General features: G+C 47.4%; 1 protein-coding gene across 2 annotated transcripts in view; it reads left to right on the forward strand.

The window, feature by feature from the left end:
• Positions 1 to 20,548, forward strand: part of LOC137560899 (vitelline membrane outer layer protein 1 homolog) — a 41,750-nt gene extending 21,202 nt beyond the window's left edge. For both annotated transcript variants that reach the window (XM_068272059.1, XM_068272058.1), the window contains exons 2-4: positions 3,958 to 4,246; positions 9,567 to 9,679; positions 20,187 to 20,548. In XM_068272059.1, the coding sequence (XP_068128160.1) occupies positions 4,097 to 4,246; positions 9,567 to 9,679; positions 20,187 to 20,469 (546 nt within the window). In that variant the 5' untranslated portion in view covers positions 3,958 to 4,096 and the 3' untranslated portion in view covers positions 20,470 to 20,548. The remainder of the gene's footprint in view (positions 1 to 3,957; positions 4,247 to 9,566; positions 9,680 to 20,186) is intronic.
• Positions 20,549 to 20,888: the final 340 nt, after the last annotated feature.

The raw sequence follows: 20,888 nt of genomic DNA on the forward strand, positions 1-20,888 counted from the left end.
CTTTTCTGGCCAGCATAAGTGTTCCTAGTTTTCCAAGTTCACGTCCCCATTGAAGTCTATTGCGGTTCGCGAAAGTTTGCGCGAACCGAACCTTTCGCGGAAGTTCACGAACGGTGTTCGCGAACCAAAAATCGGAGGTTCGGCCCATCTCTACTTCCTATGGTGTCTCTTGATATGTTTAACATCTTTGCAATCTTCTTATAGCCATTGCCAGTGGCGTAGCTACAAACCTCTGGGCCCCGATGCGGAATCTGGATGTGCCCCCCCCCCCCCCCCCCACGGCAACAACAGCCCCCCTCCCCCGGCAACACCCGACGCACACACATATCCGAATCCCTATAGCCAGCTATAGGTCCCCCCAGTATAGGTAGCCAGGCATAGGTACGCCAGTATAGTTGCCCCCGGTATAGGTTAGCCAGGTAGGTGCCTCCAGCATAGGTAGCCAGTATAGTTGCCCCCAGTATAGGTTAGATAGGCAGGCGCCGCCAGTACAGGTTAGCTAGGTGGGTGCCTCTAATATAGGTAGCCAGAATAGTTGCCCCCAGCATAGGTTAGATAGGTAGGTGCCCCCAGTATAGGTTAGTTAGGTAGGTGCCTCCAATATAGGTAGCCAGTATAGTTGCCACCTGTATAGGCTAGCTAGGTGCCCCGAATACAGGTTAGACAATTAAGTGCCCCCAGGTTAGATAGGTAGGTGCCCCCCAGTATAGGTTAGATTAGGTAGCTGCCCCCCAGTATAGGTTAGATGAGGTAGGTGCCCCCCAGGATAGGTTAGGTAGCTGCCCCCCAGGATAGATTAGGTAGCTTTCCCCCAGGATAGGTTAGAGTAGGTAGCTGCCCCCCAGGATAGGTTAGGTAGGTAGCTGGCCCCCCAGGATAGGTTAGGTAGGTAGCTGGCCCCCCCAGGATAGGTTAGGTAGGTAGCTGGCCCCCCAGGATAGGTTAAGTAGGTAGCTGCCCCCCCAGGATAGGTTAGGTAGCTGCCCCCCCAGGATAGGTTAGGTAGCTGCCCCCCCAGTATAGCTTAGGTAGGTAGCTGCCCCCCAGGATAGGTTAGGTAGGTAGCTGGCCCCCCAGGATAGGTTAGGTAGGTAGATGGCCCCCCAGGATAGGTTAGGTAGGTAGCTGGCCCCCCAGGATAGGTTAGGTAGGTAGCTGGCCCCCCAGGATAGGTTAGAGTAGGTAGCTGGCCCCCCAGGATAGGTTAGAGTAGGTAGCTGCCCCCCCGGATAGGTTAGAGTAGGTAGCTGCCCCCCAGGATAGGTTAGGTAGGTAGCTGGCCCCCCAGGATAGGTTAGGTAGGTAGCTGGCCCCCCAGGATAGGTTAGGTAGGTAGCTGGCCCCCCAGGATAGGTTAGGTAGGTAGCTGCCCCCCAGGATAGGTTAGGTAGGTAGCTGCCCCCCAGGATAGGTTAGGTAGGTAGCTGGCCCCCCAGGATAGGTTAGGTAGGTAGCTGGCCCCCCAGGATAGGTTAGGTAGGTAGCTGGCCCCCCAGGATAGGTTAGGTAGGTAGCTGGCCCCCCAGGATAGGTTAGGTAGGTAGCTGGCCCCCCAGGATAGGTTAGGTAGGTAGCTGGCCCCCCAGGATAGGTTAGGTAGGTAGCTGGCCCCCCAGGATAGGTTAGGTAGGTAGCTGGCCCCCCAGGATAGGTTAGGTAGGTAGCTGGCCCCCCAGGGTAGGTTAGGTAGGTAGCTGCCCCCCAGGATAGGTTAGGTAGGTAGCTGGCTCCCCAGGGTAGGTTAGGTAGGTAGGTAGGTCGCTAGCTGCCCTCTCCCTCCCTTCCTCTCCTCCTCAGATGCAGAGTGCGCAGCGCACGGAAGCGCTGTAGGCGGAACTCACCTCCGTCCCTGCGCCGCTGGTCTCCTCCCGCTCTGTATAGATGTTGTTACACACTGCTTCCTGTTTAGCCGGAAGCAGTGTGTAACAGCAGATCTATGCAGAGCGGGAGGAGACCAGCGGCGCTTGGAACGCAGGCAGGTGAGTTCTGCCTACAGCGCTTCCGTGCGCTGCGCACTCTGCATCTGAGGGGGAGGGGGGGGCCCGGGGAGAGGTCGGACTGCCCTCCCCACGGCTGCAGCTCCCCCCTCCCAATAACGCACGCAGGGATCTCCGAGTCCAAACGGACATGGGCCCCCCGGGCCCCTCCCCCGCCTCTTCAGGAGCCGGGCCCGGTCGCCGAGGCGACCGTTGCGACCACAGGCCCTACGCCCCTGGCCATTGCCCTTCCTGTGAAGAGATATCACCTCTTCTCTTGTCTTCCTGGACCATTCTCTTGACTTCACCATGTTTGTAAACACACCAGTAAATGTCTAGAAGGAGCTGAGTATCACAGTAATTTCAAATCTGCCTAATTGGTGCTTATTATGCTTGATTGCTGCTCGTTAACATCCACAGGTGTTTTCAATACCTGATCGAAAACACTTGAATGAACCTCTGTTCTTAAGAGTGGTAGTCTTTCAGGGCTGGAACCCACAGGAGCGCTTTTGGCAGCGTTTTGGCAGCACTGCGATACGCTAGCAGTTTGCCAAAACGCTGGGCTAATGTTAATAGTCGGGGCATCTTCCACAGGAGCGTTTGCGTTTCCCAGAAACGCAAACGCAGGACATGCAGCATTTTGGGAGCGTTAGCGCTTCAATGTAAAGTATTGAAACGCTAGCGGAAACGCTCAGCAAAACCTAAACTGAGCGGTTTTGCTAGCGTTTTGCGGTTCAGCACACTGTAACAAAATTAAAAATAATTCACAGGACCAATCAGGATAAAAACGCAAAACGCAAAACGCTACACAACCGCTGAGCAAAAAAATACACTGCAAAAAGCGACCGAAAACGCGCATGAATCCGCTTGCAAACCGCTCAGACAAAACGCTAGCGGTTGCGTTTCGCGTTTGCTGATTTCAGTGGGTTCCAGGCCTAAGGGGTTGAATAATTGTGTCAATGAAATAACAAAAAAAAATTTAATACTGTATTACAAAATCAACTGATGTCATTTTAGTTGCATTTGGTTCTTTAAAAAGTCCTTGTAAGATTTCATTCTGAACACAATTACAAATGTACACTAAATTCCTTAAACCCTTTACAGCATTGGGGGTTGAATAATTATTAACACAACTGTATAATTAAAGCTTTATGGTAACTGGACTCCAGGATCATAACAATCCTGTGAGAGCCTCACGCAGGAGCAGTAGTGGTTTTCCTTCGGGCTAAGACGGAAATAACACTCTACTGCGTAGACGCAGACCCTTCATGCCTTCGCAGTAGAGTGGATCCAATCAGGCTTGGATATTTCTGCTTTTGCCCAAAGGAAAGCAGCTACTACACCTGCATGAGGCTCTCACCGGATTGTTATGATCTTGGAGCCCAGCAAGGATTTTCGACATCACACGACCGGGGGCACTTGCCCCAAGGGGGAAGCCTCTGGGTGCTAATTAGGCTGCCCCCCTGAGGTAAGTGCCCCACAGAGGCACTTTTTTTCTATTTTAATTTTTAAGTTCTTTTTTAATAACAGTATGCTCTGAACCCCGAGTAACACCATCATCATCAGTTGGTAGTGTACTGCTATGAGTCAAGAAGTCAGACTTTGTAGACTGTCAAACAGCTGGAATCTGTTCTTTACAACCCCACTCTTTTGTTTTATTAGTGCTCTACCTGTTCCTGCTTGGCCACTTGTGCCAACATTAAGACTCATTGGAAGACCTATTGGCTGACTGATTGTCTACCTTTGCCCTCACTCTACAGCCCATCACTGTATCTACATCACATCACTTTCTTCGCCTTCATTTTCCATCCTATAGAAATGTCAGATGGAATGGAAAGAGAGATGATGAATGGCTATCTAACAATCTTAAAATCTGACATTTTTTTTCTTTGGCTGAAGACCATAGATCATGTGATTTGACTAGACAAGCGGAAGAAATTTTTAAGGTGTAGTTTGTTCCTGTTATTTTTTAACTCTCCAGGAAACATACCCAACCAAGAAAAAAAGACTTATAGCCCGGGGCACATCGCGAGCTATAAATATGGAAGCTCTGAGTACAGTTTCCATAACTCTTCTGACTGCTTCATCTTCTCTGTGAGGTCACCGTGAAGAAGAAGAAGATGCTGAGCTTAGCTGTGTCACTGTTCCTACTGCAGGCCACTCTGGCTTATGGTGACGTGATTGAGGTGAATAATGGAGGCAAGTGGGGAGAATGGGGACCAATGGCCACCTGTCCTCCAGGAACTGCTGCCAGAGCATTCAGTTTGAAGGTGAGTAGAGATTAAAAAGCTAAATGAAATTTCCACTATATTATTATCTATACCTACTAGTGATGAGTCAAAATGTCATGTTTTTTTCCGTAATTACGACACAAAAATTTCAATTAGGACACAAAATTGTAATTCGTAATTATCAGAAAATTCTCAATTTATAATTTCATAAATCATAATTTTGAGTTAAAGCATAATTACGTGTTTAATTTTGCTTTCCTTGTAATTTTTTGTAAAACAAGACATTTACACTAAATTACGAAGTATGGGTAACACAATCGTCATTCCAAAAATGATCATAATTATCAATAATGTGTGTGTGGTCGAAATTACAGAAAATTTCACATTATTTTTTAGTGATTACGATTTTTCCATTATGTTCATAATCATAATTAGGAAAATTACGCAAAATGTGGCAAAATCATTATTAGCATATTCCAATCATCACTAATACATACGTATAAAAAGTGAAATGGGGAAAACTGGACTGGGAATCTGAGAAGTAACAGGGATGTGACGTGAGTAATGTGGCTGAACAGCATAGGCAGCTCTGCAGTGGGGCATGCTGGGGCACTGCCTCCCCCCCCCCCCCCCTGGGAATCACTGTTCCCACCTGAGTGCCCCCCCCCCCCCCCTGCTCAGTAACATACAGTTAACTGTTTCCAGGCACCCGCAGCATACAGTGAACAGGATAGGATCTATAAAAAAAACTCTCCATGTCAGCCTGAGTCTATGCAGGTGTTAAATTAACCAAGGGTCTTATCTATTTGCTATAAATTCCTCACAATCCTTGCAAGACCCCTATTAATTAATGTATCTGGATGACACTGTATTTGCAAAAAAATCTGTCTGTCCACACAGGAGCAGCTTGCTAGCAAATAGGGATTAACCACTTAAGGTCCCCAGGCTTTACTCCCCCTAACGACCAGGCTCTTTTTAGCTAAGCTAGGCTGTGCAGTTTTTTTCAGCCTCCTGCACAGCCCAGCTATGGAGCCCAGCGATCGGACTCACCTCCTTGTTTTGTCCCTAAGGGGACATGCCGGCATAGGTGTCTGATCGCTGTGGCAGTTTTTTTTTTTCCAGCCTGTACGAGGCTGTTTCTCCCTCCCCCCTCCCCTCAGTGTTCTGTATGGAACAGGACGGGGATCCGTCCTGTTCCGCCTCTCAAAGGCATCAGCCTATGAGAGCGTGGCAATCCCGAGCCAATCAGAGGCCAGGGATCGCTGATCTCGTACAGTGCTGCCGGAGACTGCAGCGCTGTACGGATGTAACGCGGTCTAATGTAGTTAAAGCATGCCAGCAAACTAACTAAGTACATCTGTAGGTTGAATAGTAGCACCTTTATTTGGACAATCTGACAATTTGAGCAGAGTGCTCAAAAGCATCTGCGTTGTGTTTGTGATGTTTACATTTGGTTCTTATCATTGCTGGACTAGTTAGCCTTAAAGGGAATCTGAAGTGAAAATAAACTTATGATATAATGATTTGTATGCGTAGTACAGCTAAGAAATAAAACATTAGGAGCAGAGACATGATTCTAATATTGTTTCCAGTACAGGAAGTGTTAAGACACTCCAGTTGTTATCTATGCAAAAAAGCCACTGAGGTCCACGTCTTTCAAACTTGCAGAGAGCTCTGTTTTCTGAAGCTTATTATCTCAAGTGTCTGTCACTGTATTGGTTTTTTTTTTTCCGCAGAGGAAAGTTCAAAAGTTCACTGGCCTGCTCTGTAAAATCATTTAGAATGCTGAGTAGTGTGTAAACTGCAAATATTAGAGAATAATGCAATAATATAAAAAACAAAAAGAAAACAATAACTGAAAATACAAATATGAGAATATTTTCTTTGCTACTAATGTTCTAGTAATTATCCGTACTGCACAACCAATTCATTTATATCATATTTTTTTTTTAGCTTCAGTGTCTCTTTAACTTTATAATCTGAGTTAGGCAAAAAATATCTAAAACTCGCCATACAAACATCAATTTTGATCACCCAAATTGGCCCGGCCCCACCAGCCAATCACTGTGCCTCCTTGGTGCCCCCCAAAATCTGAAGCTGGAGCCACCACTGCAGTGAACAATAGGTCTGTCATGAGTTATAAACACACCATGCAGTTAGTACACATATGAGATCCCTATTACCGCTCACATTTGTTTTGCTATTGATGCAAAGAAGACTTTGACTAGGTAAAGATGTCCAAAACAACACCATTGTCTTCTTTTTGGGTGGGGGTAATTATTTTTTTAGCCAGAATCAGCATAGGGTGGCTGACGATTACTAATGTGAAATTGCGGATATGTTACAGAGTACCCAGTAATGTCACAGAAAACCAGAATCACCAATAATAAATTATTTACCCATAATGCATTGTGAGGCTATCTGCTCAGATTAACCACTTTACCACCACCGGTGCGTGTATCTACTCCCCTTATAACACCCTTTCCCCACCAGGGGCGTAGATACACACACCCCCGCCACTACCGCCGCTGTCCGCTCTCCCGCTCACCCGTGCGTGCGCTCCCTAGCCCGTGCACACCGCCGCCTGCTCTCCCGGAGATCAATGAACGTGAAAAAACCGTTCCCGTTCATTGAACGAAAAATTACAATAAAAAAAAATACATAAATAGTTACCTTAGGGACTGAACTCTTTAGATATTTATGTCAAGAGGGTATAACACTGTTACTTTATAAACTATGGGCTTGTAATTAGGGATGGACGCAAAACTGGAAAAAATGCACCTTTATTTCCAAATAAAATATTGGCGCCAAACATTGTGATAGGGACATAATTTAAATTGTGTAATAAACAGGACAAATGGGCAAATACATTTCGTGGATTTTAATTACAGTAGCATGCATTATTTAAAAACTATATTGGCCGAAAACTGAAAAATAATGATTTTTTTTCCCACATTTTTTTCCTATTTTCCAATTAAAACACATTTAGAATAAAATAATTCTTGGCATAATGTCCCACCTAAAGAAAGCCTAATTGGTGGCGGAAAAAACAAGATATAGTTCATTTCATTGTGATAAGTAATGGTAAAGTTATAGACAAATGAATGGAAGGAGCGCTGAAAGGTGAAAATTGCTCTGGTGCTCAAGGGGTAAAACCCCTCAGTGGTAAAGTGGTTAAACTAAATACTTAAAGGACACCTGAGGCGAAAATAAACTAATGAAATAAAAAATTGTATCTATCTTCCTTTTCTTAAAAATGACTTTTTAAGATATTCCACAGTTTTATTTTATGTTTAAATCTACTTTTTAAGTTTTAACTCTTTTATTGTTTTTACTCAATGACACATTCGTATGCCAGAGATAAAATCTATGAACTATTAAACCTTTTTATCTTGTTCCTGCTCTCAGAAGCCATTTTCTGCTAGGAAAGTGTTTTATAGTTGGAATTTCTTATCAGTGAGGGTCACACTGTAGTCATTTCCTGTCTGAGTCAGGAATGAGTCAGCCACTTAGGGCTCTTTCACATCAGAGCTTGCGTTGGAGAACGCTCAAAGCATACATTTTTTGTTGTATGCGTTTTAATGTGCGTTGCACTGCAGTGAGTGTGCGTTTTTAATCCGTTTTCAATGCGTTACAGCACATAGAAAAACGCAGGTAATTTTTTTTCTTTTAGTTTTCAACTTTCTACATTGTTTCTCTGTTGCATTCTGGGACTGATTGCCTGCGTTAACGGATTAAAATAGTGTGCGTTTTACATTGACTAACATTGTAACGCATAAAGCTAGCGTCGGCCGAAAAACTGCGCCTGGGTGCAGTGTAACGCAACGCACAAAAAGGCTGCGTTATATGTGAAAGCTAAAATGAAAGTCTATGGACTTTCATTTCACCTTGGGTAACGCAAACTTTACCTTTTGCGTTGAAACGCAGAAAATCTGCCCTAATGTGAAAGAGCCCTTACATACCTGATGTTTAACTCTTTCAGGCAGAGAAAGAAAAAAAGGAACACAGCATAGTTATTTGTGTGCTAGGCACTGTACATACACATGTCTATCTCCTCATGTCACATGTCACTTGGGTATCCTTTAAATATAAGTTGTATTGTAGCATGGCACAGTTGTATTTGGCATATTTTTTTTTCAGCATAGGAGATTGTTGGTTCTTTTCAACAGGCTACAAGGAAAAAAAAAAGTAGTTTTCGATCTCCATAAATTCATTAATAAAATGGGTAAATCTCTATATCCTCTCCTGTAAACTAGTACTTCTTAAAGTGACACTGAAGCAAACAAAAACAAAAAAAACGCATTGTATAATGAATTGTATGTGTAGTATGTATAGAACATTAGTAGCATAGAAAAAAAACCATATTTTTATTTTCTGTTATATTGCTTTTTTCGTTTAATAACATTGCATCATTCTCTACTAACGCAGTTCCCATTCGTTAACCTCCCTGGCAGTAACCCCGAGCTACGCTCGGGCTAGCCGCTGGGAGCTCAATGCAGAGCAATGGAGCGCAGCGGGTGTTTTCACTCACCTCCTGGGGTATCCAGGATTCCAGACGCAGGCAGACATTCTACTTCCTCTCCAGGGAGGCTCTGAATCACTCTGGTGAGATCGCCGTCAGTGATCTCACAACAGAGTTACAGCGCCACACGGAGGAGGGAGGTACAATTGCAGCACTGGAGCCCAGGGAGGTGAGTGAGTGCTGGGGCTGCTGCTGGCTTTCTGGCAGCATGATTTTTTCCTGGTTTTCGGGTCTGACACATTCAGAAAAGACAATAAAATCCAGAAATAATCATACAGCCAGGAAGGTTAATCTAAGTTCCCGTGTCAATGATTGGCGACATCAATGAGATGCCTGCATCATAGTATCTTCCAGTCCACACATTACTTCCTGTTTAGCATACCTATAGTACGCTAATAGGAAATAATGCACAAGGGCATGTTGTGGCCAGATAGTAAAATTACACCTACTGTATATTCATTTTTTTTATATATATAAAAAGAACCACCGTTACATTTAAAATTAACCCCTTACCTCTCACCCTCTCCCATAGTTACATAAATAAATTATATGCAAAAAAACCCATAAAGCCTTAGGGATTTAACTCACCAGGGGGAAGCAGAGCCTCGGAGGAGAGTAAGAAGAATTGCAGCCGACGTTGGGATCCCCCGGGAGGTGAGTGAAAATGCCCGCTATGTGCATTGCTCTGCATAGACATCGAGGCGGCTATCTCGAGTTCAGCTCGGGTTTACCGCTCCTGCCTCCTGGCATGTTTTTTCCACCCAGAGCTGAACTCGTGATTACCGCTAAGGAGGTTAACTGTCTCATTTTGTTCAAATATACTATTTTTTCTTTTAGGTTGAAGAACCTCAGGGTTGGGGAGATGACACAGCTCTGAATGGGATTGAACTGTATTGTGGTGTCCCTCGCAGTTATGACATTAAAGGCTCAGTGAGCTCATCCTCAGGAGAGTAAGTTCAGCGTTGTATAAATGGTGCCATGAAAAACACCTGATATTTCACTCCAACTTCATCCAGCCTGGCAGTTCAGTTGTGGGCACTGGGCAGGCAGCAACAGGCCTTCAAAAAAATCTGCAAGAAAGAAAACCCCCTCTGGGGGATACTTACCTTGGGAGGGGGAAGCCTCTGCATCTTAATAAGGCTTCCCCCGTCCTCCTCCATCCTGGTGATCCAACGCTGTAAGCCCCCGAATGTCGGGAACGTAAATATTTACCTTTTCAATATACTTCAGCGCTGATGGGCATCAATATTTCAAATCCACCACCACACCCTTACCAAGCGGATGAAAGACCCAGATTATAAGGTCTAAACGTTTATGGTAACCAGCCAGCGATCACTGCTTCTCCACCATACATAATACGATTCTTTCTTCATAATTCGTCACAGTTATCCTCAGTATAAAAGCATAAAATAGATCTAAGTGTACTCCGTTTTCTTAAAAACATCAACTTTTAATGCTCAGCAAATGTCATAAAAAGATACTCACATCCGGGCCCTTTTGAAAGGGACCCATTATGTACAAGCGCGTTTCAATAATGCAAGGTGCCGTTCTCACACCAACCACTCGTAGGCCCAGGCCCAACCGGTTTCGCTATGGCGTCATCAGGGGCTAGCTTACCGAGTGGTATCAGTTGGCTGCTTTAAATAGTCATCCCGACACGGAAATTCCTATCGCGGCGGCGCCTCCATATTACTTCCGACGTCATTTCCGCCGCTACGTCATACTATATCCGCCGCTTGAAACGCAAACATGGCGTCTATTCAGTCTCTCATCTAGACGTAACATCAGTTCCACCTCTCCATAAAAGTAATCCCATCCCTGAAACGCACAGAGAGGGGAGTTACACTCAGCTATTATGCTTGGACCGCACGGAAGTAAACTAGATTACGCTTCCCTCCGTGCAAAAAGAAATGGTTAGTGTAGGACGGCACCCCACTTACAATATACATCATAGCAAAAATAACTAATAACATATAAAAACAATAAAATAAATATATAAATGAGGATGATAATTAAAATAAAAATGAAATACATAAACAGGCCACCCAATTAATGATCAGCCCTCCCAACAGGTTATCTGCCATCTAGTGGTCATTCCCCTAACTGTAGTTAGGTTGGGCCTGGGCCTACGAGTGGTTGGTGTGAGAACGGCACCTTGCATTATTGAAACGCGCTTGTACATAATGGGTCCCTTTCAAAAGGGCCCGGATGTGAGTATCTTTTTATGACGTTTGCTGAGCATTAAAAGTTGATGTTTTTAAGAAAACGGAGTACACTTAGATCTATTTTATGGTTTTAAACTGAGGATAACTGTGACGGATTATGAAGAAAGAATCGTATTATGTATGGTGGAGAAGCAGTGATCGCTGGCTGGTTACCATAAACGTTTAGACCTTATAATCTGGGTCTTTCATCCGCTTGGTAAGCCTGCACTTTGAAGGGTGTGGTGGTGGATTTGAAATATTGATGCCCATCAGCGCTGAAGTATATTGAAAAGGATTGTTGAGGAAGTCTATCTGAGGACTTTTTACTTCTGGCGGCTTTTTGGAGCGCTATAAGTCCTTGGCGCAGATATATTTATGTGTAAATATTTACCTATCGCGATCCAGCGCAGGAGCGCCTCTCTGTTTGGGCTCCAGAGGAAATAGCTGAGCACGATCGGGTCCACTCTACTGTGCAGGTGACTTGCGCCTGCGCAGTAGAGCGGACCAGATTGGGTTCGGCTATTTCTGCAAGAGCCTGAACAGAAAACTGCTACTGCGGCTGCGCTGGATTGCGGTAGGTAAATAGACCACGGACGGGTAATGTACAGCATGCTCTGGGCACCAGGCACGGGGGGGCTGGAACGACACAACGACACATTAAAAATTAGGGCAGACAGCGCCGGCTCGGCGGTCAGATGCGGGGCAAATTCCTGATCAATTTCAGGATACAGCGTACGGGCAGCCGACAGATCTCTCTCTAATCAGATTAGATTAGAGAGAGGTTTGTCTCTTGGTAGAATCTGCCCATGTTTGCTAGATGTATGGCCACCTTAACTTTGTTCCCTGTAGCAGCCCCGCCTCTCTAATGACTACAGGTAGCCACACACTTATAGATCGCAACCAGATCGACCATAGAGATGGTTGGTAATGTGGATTTCCAATTCTGCAGAAATTCTTATCCCCGCCAATGCCGATAACCGATTACCTGGTTTTCCGACTTCCGAGGAGTCTTTATTTATTTTTTTTTTGGGGGGGGGGTCATTTTTTCCATTCACTGATTGGCCAAATACTTCCGCGTTAACTCGGCATTCTCTGATTGGTCCGATGCTTCCGAGTTCTGTGATTGGTCTAAAACAGTGGTCCTCAAACTACAGCTGTGCGCCGAATGCGCCCCCCTGAGGCTTTTTCACTGGCCCCCAAACACAAAATGTATAACTTATAGATGTGGCCAACTGCACCTTTAAATATCAGTGGCCTGCATATAGAATAGCAGTGCTGGCCCCACCCATCCACATACTGCAGAAGACAGCGAGCAGTCATTCACTGGCTTCCAATTCTGCATCAGGTGACACTGCTGTCCAACTGGATGTCACCTGGGTATGCTTCACTGTCTGGTGCACAAAGATGTTCTTCAGGCGTCGCATGACTGAATGACTTCTGCTGGGAGTTCTCCTCCGGGCATGATTGGGGGAATCAATACCTAGATTCAATGTAATGTTTTTCAACATCATTTTATGTATGTTCCGGCCCCCCAGCAGTCTGAAGTATGTTAACCCGGCCTCTGACTGAAAATGTTTGGGGACCCCTGGTCTAAAAATAACCGAGTTGCGGTAATGAGGTATTTCCGCAGAGATCCGTTTTCTGTTTTCCAGTCAGAAATGCAGATATTTCAATTCCGCAACATCTGAATGAGCCTCCCTAATCATCATATAGATCCCTCTCTGATCGAATCACATTTCTACCCTTAGCCTGTATTTACATGGGCACCTATGGCAGCAGTCTGCAGGGGCCCCAACCAGGGGCATAACTAGAGGGGAGCAGTCTCTGCAGGGGCCCCAACCAGGGGCATAACTAGAGGGGAGCAGTCTCTGCAGGGGCCCCAACCATGGGGCATAACTAGAGGGGAGCAGTCTCTGCAGGGGCCCCAACCAGAGGCATAACTAGAGGGGAGCAGTCTCTGCAGGGGCCCCAACCATGGGGCATAACTAGAGGGGAGCAGTCTCTGCAGGGGCCCCAACCATGGGGCATAACTAGAGGGGAGCAGTCTCTGCAGGGGCCCCAACCAGGAGCATAACTAGAGGGGAGCAGTCTCTGCCCCAACCAGGAGCATAACTAGAGGGGAGCAGTCTCTGCAGGGGCCCCAACCAGGGGCATAACTAGACTTAATAAGGCCCCCTGCAAAAATGATAGCATGGTGCCCCCTTTGTCCCTGAACCCCACGGGGCTGGGAGAGGGCGAATGGCAGCAGAGAGTGTTCTGCAGCCTCTGGAAGCAGGAAATAATTACAGACGCTCTTGCAAAAGGTTTTCGTGAGCGACTGGGGAGGTTTCTTTGCTCACTGGCTGCACTTGCGGTTTGGGAGGCGCTACACCTGCTAATGCCGAAATTCTGTTTTGTCCCCTCGTTTATTGCCTGATGAAGCGGGCTGGGCCTGCGAAACGCGTTGCACTTTTTTGGGGTACTATTTAATAAATGTGATTGTTACTATTCAGACAGTCTTTCGTGTCTGCTTTATGGAGGTAAATCCACCACTTCCTCCCAGCAAATTTTAAAGTTTTTATCCGCTTTTATCCTGCTGGCGCCTCTGTTCTCCTACTGCTATTTGCGGTTTGGGAGAGAAAGGAGGAGGGGCCCCCAACACCTCTGGCCCCCCCTGCGATGGCGGGGGTCGCGGGGGTGATTGCTACACCCATGGCCCCAACCATTACTTCACTCCGATAAATGGAATCATCCACAATGGTTGTGAAGATTGGGATGGCCACACTCGTTTTATGACCCTTGCAAAATGGACCCCTTAGGCGGTGAGGGTCACTCAGAGTAGGCAGGGGAAAGGGTGTGAGCATTTGGAGGGCCGCATGATTTGTAGTTACGCCCCTGTATGACGCTGACCAAACTTCTGAGGCTCACAGGTGCCCAAAGTTCCCGTCTCCCACCTGAAGAGTGATTAGCCGGATTGTCTGAGGCTGGGTGCACACACAACATAACGTGAAAAGCTGCGTTTTATGTCATGTTTTATGTTAATGTTGTTTGCGTTTTGACTGCATTTTTGGTCTGCTTGCGATGCGTTTTTCATGCATTTTGCATGCGTTTTAATGCGTTTGCGGTTCGCATATACAAAACGCATATGCGTTTTCCATGCATTTTTATATTTCCATTTATGCAAATTAGTGTTGGGCGAACAGTGTTCGCCACTGTTCGGGTTCTGCAGAACATCACCCTGTTCGGGTGATGTTCGAGTTCGGCCGAACACCTGACGGTGCTCGGCCAAACCGTTCGGCCATATGGCCGAACTAAGAGCGCATGGCCGAACGTTCCCCGAACGTTCGGCTAGCGCTGTGATTGGCCGAACGGGTCACGTGGTTCGGACCCGAACGCGCTCTGATTGGCCGAACGGTCACGTGGTTCGGGTAAATAAATACCCGAACCACGTCATATCTCCGCCATTTGTCTGTGGGTTTAGCTTTGGGTAGGCAGGCAGGGTAGTTCGCGCTCCAGCCACGCTAGCCAGGGTCCCCCCTGTCATTGTGTCACTGCTGGGAACAGTAGTACACCGCTTGCTCAGCCACACTATATAGCATTCTGTTTACTGCCACTCTGTGTACCTCGCTCAGCCACACTATATAGCATTCTGTTTACTGCCACTCTGTGTCTGCTGGGAATAGTAGTACACCGCTTGCTCAGCCACACTATATAGCATTCTGTTTACTGCCACTCTGTGTACCTCGCTCAGCCACACTATATAGCATTCTGTTTACTGCCACTCTGTGTCTGCTGGGAATAGTGGTACACCGCTCGCTCAGCCACACTATATAGCATTCTGTTCACTGTTCTGTGTCTGCTTGGAATAGTGGTACACCGCTCGCTCAGCCACACTATATAGCATTCTGTTTACTGTTCTGTGTCTGCTGGGAATAGTGGTACACCGCTCGCTCATCCACACTATATAGCATTCTGTTCACTGTTCTGTGTCTGCTGGGAATAGTGGTACACCGCCCGCTCAGCCACACTATATAGCATTCTGTTCACTGTTCTGTGTCTGCTGGGAATAGTGGTACACCGCTCGCTCAGCCACACTATATAGCATTCTGTTTACTGTTCTGTGTCTGCTGGGAATAGTGGTACACCGCTCGCTCATCCACACTATATAGCATTCTGTTCACTGTTCTGTGTCTGCTGGGAATAGTGGTACACCGCCCGCTCAGCCACACTATATAGCATTCTGTTCACTGTTCTGTGTCTGCTGGGAATAGTGGTACACCGCTCGCTCAGCCACACTATATAGCATTCTGTTCACTGTTCTGTGTCTGCTGGGAACAGTAGTACACCGCTCGCTCAGCCAGAGTATATAGCATTGTGTTTACTGCCACTCTGTGTACACCGCTCAGCCAGACTATATACCATTGTTTACTGACACTCTGTGTACACCGCTCAGCCAGACTATATACCATTGTTTACTGACACTCTGTGTACACCGCTCAGCCAGACTATATACCATTGTTTACTGCCACTCTGATTCTGCTGGGAACAGTAGTACACCGCTCGCTCAGCCAGACTATATAGCATTGTGTTTACTGCCACTCTGTGTACACCGCTCAGCCACACTATATAGCATTGCGTACTCTGCCAGTCAGTGTGTATATTGCTGGGATCAGTAATACTCCACTCACCGTCAACCACTATATGAGCTCAACATGAGTTCCCCAGAGACCTCCGCTGTGAGCAGCACTCCCAACAACAGCAACAGCCAACGCCCCACGCAAGCTATAACATCCACCCCAGCAGCCAGTGGTCAGCAGCAGCCCTCCCCGGAGGAGAACGTTGTGTCCATCAGTCCGTCGCCAGAGCGATTAATGAGGGCTGCCATTGAGGAGATGATGGGGCCTGATGTGGAGGAGGAGGTCTGGCTCAGGCCAGCATCCCAAGTTAATGTTGAGGACGATGAGGGGTCTGTGTCTGGGGATGTTGGGGTGGCAGAGGTGGTGGGTGGGTCAGACTCAGGAGAAGAGTTGTATGATGAGGATGATGATCGGGACCATCTGTATGTGCCTCAGAGTCCGACCCCGGAAAACATGTTGTATCGTGTGTTTAGGTACTAAAATCTGCGTTCCCTCCCAGTAGTGTTGGGCGAACAGTGTTTGCCACTGTTCGGGTTCTGCAGAACATCACCCTGTTCGGGGTGACTATATAGCAGACTATATAGCATTGTGTTTAATGCCACTCTGTGTACACGGCTCAGCCACACTATATAGCATTGTGTTTACTTCCACTCTGTGTCTGCTGGGAACAGTAGTACACCGCTCACCCGCCACTGTATAGCATTGTGCTCTGTGTCACTGCTGACAATAGTGGTACACCGCTCACCCACCACTGTATAGCATTTCTGTACTGCCACTGTACTGCTGCCAGTCAGCGTGTACTTTAAGGATAAGTGAAATGAGGAAGAAATCCGGTGAAAGAGGGAGGGGCAAGGGAAGAGGTGTTTCCCCTGACGGTTCACGTACAGGCCACAGGGGAGCACCCAAGAAAACCCACTCAATACTGCCCATGTTGTCCAGGACAACAACCCTCACAGATCCAAAAGAACAGGACCAGATAATTACTTGGATGACCTCTCAAGCGTCCAGCAGTGGGTTAAGCAGCACCAGCACATCACGCACGAGGTCCGAGTCCTCAGCCAGTTAAAGTCTGGGCTTTCTTTGAAGACTGCACTGAGGATGTTACCATGGCGATTTGCAAGGTGTGCAAGACCCGCCTGAGCAGGGGGAAAAGTATTAACAACCTCTCCACCACCAGCATGAGCCGCCACATTCTATCCAAACATCCCACTCTGTGGGCAAACGCGGCAGGACAGGGTACCACCAGCAACACTGCCTCCCTTGGGTTCACCAGACTCACCACCAGACCCGCCTCAGCAGCAGCAGTAGCCCAGCCATTGCGTGGTTCACAACATTCACAAACATCAGACGATGCTGACACTGTCACTTTCCGGACTAGTGCTCTTGAGGTCTCCCAGTGTTCATCAAACACAACAACCAACAGCCCTTCGGTGTGCAGCGCTACGGTTGAGTTGTCTGTCTCTGAGATGTTTGAGCACAAGAGGAAATTGCCAGCAAATGACCCCCGGGCCGTGGCAGTAACAGCCAGCCAGCATAGCCAAGCTTCTGGCCTGCGAAATGCTGCCATATCGAGTGGTGGAGACAAACAGCTTCAAGGGCATGATGTCAGTGGCCATCCCACGTTACGTTGTTCCCAGCCGCTACCACTTTGCGCGCTCTGCAGTGCCTGAGTTGCATGAGCACGTGGTCAGCTAAATAACCCGAAGCTTGAAGAATGCCGTTGCCTGCAAGGTTCACCTCACCACTGACACCTGGACGAGTGCGTTCGGCCAGGGTCGATACATCTCCCTTACCGCGCACTGGGTGAACCTTGTGGAGCCTGGCAGCGATTCCTCACCTGCTACGGCGCGGGTGTTGCCCACGCCGCAAACAGCTGGATAACAACAGCAGCACCTACCTCTCTGACTCCTTCTCCTCCAACGCATCTCAAAGCTGTACCTCATCCGGAAATGCTAACCCAGCACCAGCAGCAGTAGGATCGTGGAAGCAGTGCAGCACAGCTGTTGGCATGCGTCAGCAAGCGTTGCTGAAGCTGATCTGCCTTGGGGATAAGCAGCACACAGGGGAGGAAATTTGGAGGGGAATAAAGGAACAGACGGATTTGTGGCTGGCACCGCTGGACCTGAAACCGGGCATGAAGCTAGACACCTGGCACGAACTGGCAATGTACGCAATAGAGGTGCTGGCTTGCCCGGCAGCCAGCGTTATGTCGGAACGCTGTTTCAGTGCTGCCGGAGGCATCATCACAGATCGGCGTATCCGCCTCTCCACAGAAAATGCAGACCGTCTGACTCAAATTAAAATGAATCAATCCTGGATTGGAAACGACTACGCAACACTCCTGGACCCCAACCAAGTAACATGACCGATGAACATCTGGGATGGTTTAGCGTTTCCGGTCCCTGTTTATTGAACCTCTCATCTGTATTACATTTATGACTGCATGGCGGCAAAAAGCATTGCTGCTATATCCGCACGCTTTTTGTCCTCATGCAAGGCCTGGGTTGTTGTGTCTCACAAAGCGTGGCCTTCTCCTCCTGCGCCTCCTCCTGTTCCATCACGTGTGCTGCTGCTGCTGCTGCTGCTGCTGGGTTACCGTTGCCGGTCCCTGTTTATGGAACCTCTTATCTTTATTACATTTATGACTACATGGCGGTACAAAGCATGCTATCCGCACGCTTTTTGTCCTCATGCAAGGCCTGGGTTGTTGTGTCTCACAAAGCGTGGCCTTCTCCTCCTGCGCCTCCTCCTGTTCCATCACGTGTGCTGCTGCTGCTGCTGCTGCTGGGTTAGCGTTGCCGCGTGGTCCCTGTTTATTGAACCTCTTATCTTTATTACATTTATGACTACATGGCGGTACAAAGCATGCTCTCCGCACGCTTTTTGTCCTCATGCAAGGCCTGGGTTGTTGTGTCTCACAAAGCGTGGCCTTCTCCTCCTGCGCCTCCTCCTGTTCCATCACGTGTGCTGCTGCTGGGTTAGCGTTGCCGCGTGGTCCCTGTTTATTGAACCACTTATCTTTATTACATTTATGACTGCATGGTGGTACAAAGCATGCTATCCGCACGCTTCTTGTCCTCATGCAAGGCCTGGGTTGTTGTGTCTCAAAGCGTGGCCTTCTCCTCCTGCGCCACCCTCCTCCTGTTCCATCACGTGTGCTGCTGCTGGGTTAGCATTACCGGTCCCTTTTCCTGGAACCTCTTATATGTATTACATTTATGACTGCATGCCGACAAAAAGCATGTTACCTGTGCAAAGAAAACAGACATTTCCCGCATTTAAAAGACAGTTTTCCCTTTGAAACTTTAAAATCGATTTTCTCAAAAACTATAAGCTCTTTTTGCTAAATTTTTTTTCCTCTTGTACCCACTCCCAAGGTGCACATACCCTGTAAATTTGGGGTATGTAGCATGTAAGGAGGCTTTACAAAGCACAAAAGTTCGGGTCCCCATTGACTTCCATTATGTTCGGAGTTCGGGTCGAACACCCGAACATCGCGGACATGTTCGGCCTGTTCGGCCCGAACCCGAACATCTAGATGTTCGCCCAACACTAATGCAAATCACTAGAAAGACAACAGGAAGCGGAAATACAGCAAAAAAATAAATAAAAAAAATTGGGGGGAAAAACGCATATAAAAAGGCATGGAAGAGACATGAAAAACGTATACCATTGCATTTCCATTGACTTTCATAATCTGCGTTTTTTGATGTGTTTGATGTAATATGAATATTATGCAACAAAACCAGCGTTTTAACCACTTAACGACCAGATAACGCCGATAGGCGGCGGCTGGTCGTTTGTGGTGTTACATGGAAATGGCTGCTCGTTGGATGTCAGTTCACGGAGGGTGTTTCCGTGAATAGCCTGCGAGCCTCCAATCGCGGCTCGCAGGCTAACTGTAAACACGCGGGCAAGAAATCCCAGCTGTTTACATCAATACGGCGCTGCTGCGCAGCTGGCATATGATAGGCTGAAGCCTGTCAGTTCCGGTGCAGGACGAATCTCCGTCCTGCGCCGCCCATGCAAGGAGAGGTAGGGAGGGAAGGGGAGGGAGGGAGGAATCGCGCTCTGGAGGGGGGCTTTGAGGAGCCACCCCAACCCCCCCCCCCCCGCTCGGCAACACGGAGTGGCAGCGATCAGACCCCCCCGGTAAGTCATCCTCCTAGTGGGGAAAAAGGGGGGAAGTCTGATCGCCCTGCCATTAACACGATCTGTGCTGCGTGGGCTCTCCAGCCCGCAGCACAGATCGTGTTAATGGCAGGGCGATCAGACTTCCCCCCTTTTTCCCCACTAGGGGGATGACCCACTGGGGGGGTCTGATCTCCGCCGCTCCGTGTTGCCGAGCGAGGGGGGGGGGCTCCTCAAAGCCCCCCTCCAGAGCGCGATTCCTGAGAGAAACAGCCCCGTTCGTTAAGTGGTTAAAAAAATGCAGGTTTGAAAACGCATAAAAAAATGCATATGCTTTTTTATATGCATTTACTCCTGCGGCCCATAGACTTCCATTAGTGGCAAAAATGTGGCGTTATACGCAACACTAGCATCTCAGCTATGTGTGCACCCAGCCTGAGAAAAGCTATGGGTGGCATGTTTGACACTTGTCTTCAAGCCATCAATGTTCTTTTGTGTCTTCACAGATGGGGCACTTGGAATGACAAACAGTGGTGTCCATTTGAGTATCTCACTGCCTTCTCTCTGAGGGTGGAGCCACAAGTTACTGATAATACTGCAGCCAACAACATCCAATTCCGGTGCTCAAGTCGTGCAGAACTGATGGGTAACGGTGCTAATTGGGGTAGCTTCGGTTCTTGGAGTGGCACCTGCCTCAAAGGTATCTGTGGCATCAGGACAAAAGTAGAGCGGCGCCAAGGAGCAGGAGATGACACGGCTCTCAATGATGTGCAGTTCCTGTGCTGCTAAAAAAAACAGATTCTATCAAGAATATGCATTTTCTGATTTGCTCTGATGAAAAAAAAAAGCTTCAAGAAATTGCATGTAATAAAACATAGCATTGATTTAAAAATACCAAAAGTGTTTTGTGTCTTACTTCTCATGATGAATATGAATAAAGCTGGAGGAGCAGGTTTCCCTCCTGCGATCTTAGAATAGTGCCGCCATACAGGAAGTAATTACTTCCTGAAAATGCGCACACGTGCACGTGACAGCAGACCTGCTCATGTGATCCCTTTACCCTTGTGGCTGCAGTGATTCGTCCAAGGGATCATGTGATCCCTTGGCCAATCCGTGTGCTCCCAGCCCTCAGTGAACACTGTCTCTGAAAGAGACAGTGTTCATTGTAAAAAAAAAAAAAAATAAAGTGGTAAAAATAAAAAATAGTT

Source organism: Hyperolius riggenbachi, chromosome 3, assembly GCF_040937935.1.
Source record: "Hyperolius riggenbachi isolate aHypRig1 chromosome 3, aHypRig1.pri, whole genome shotgun sequence".
NCBI classification, from domain to species: Eukaryota; Metazoa; Chordata; class Amphibia; order Anura; family Hyperoliidae; genus Hyperolius; species Hyperolius riggenbachi.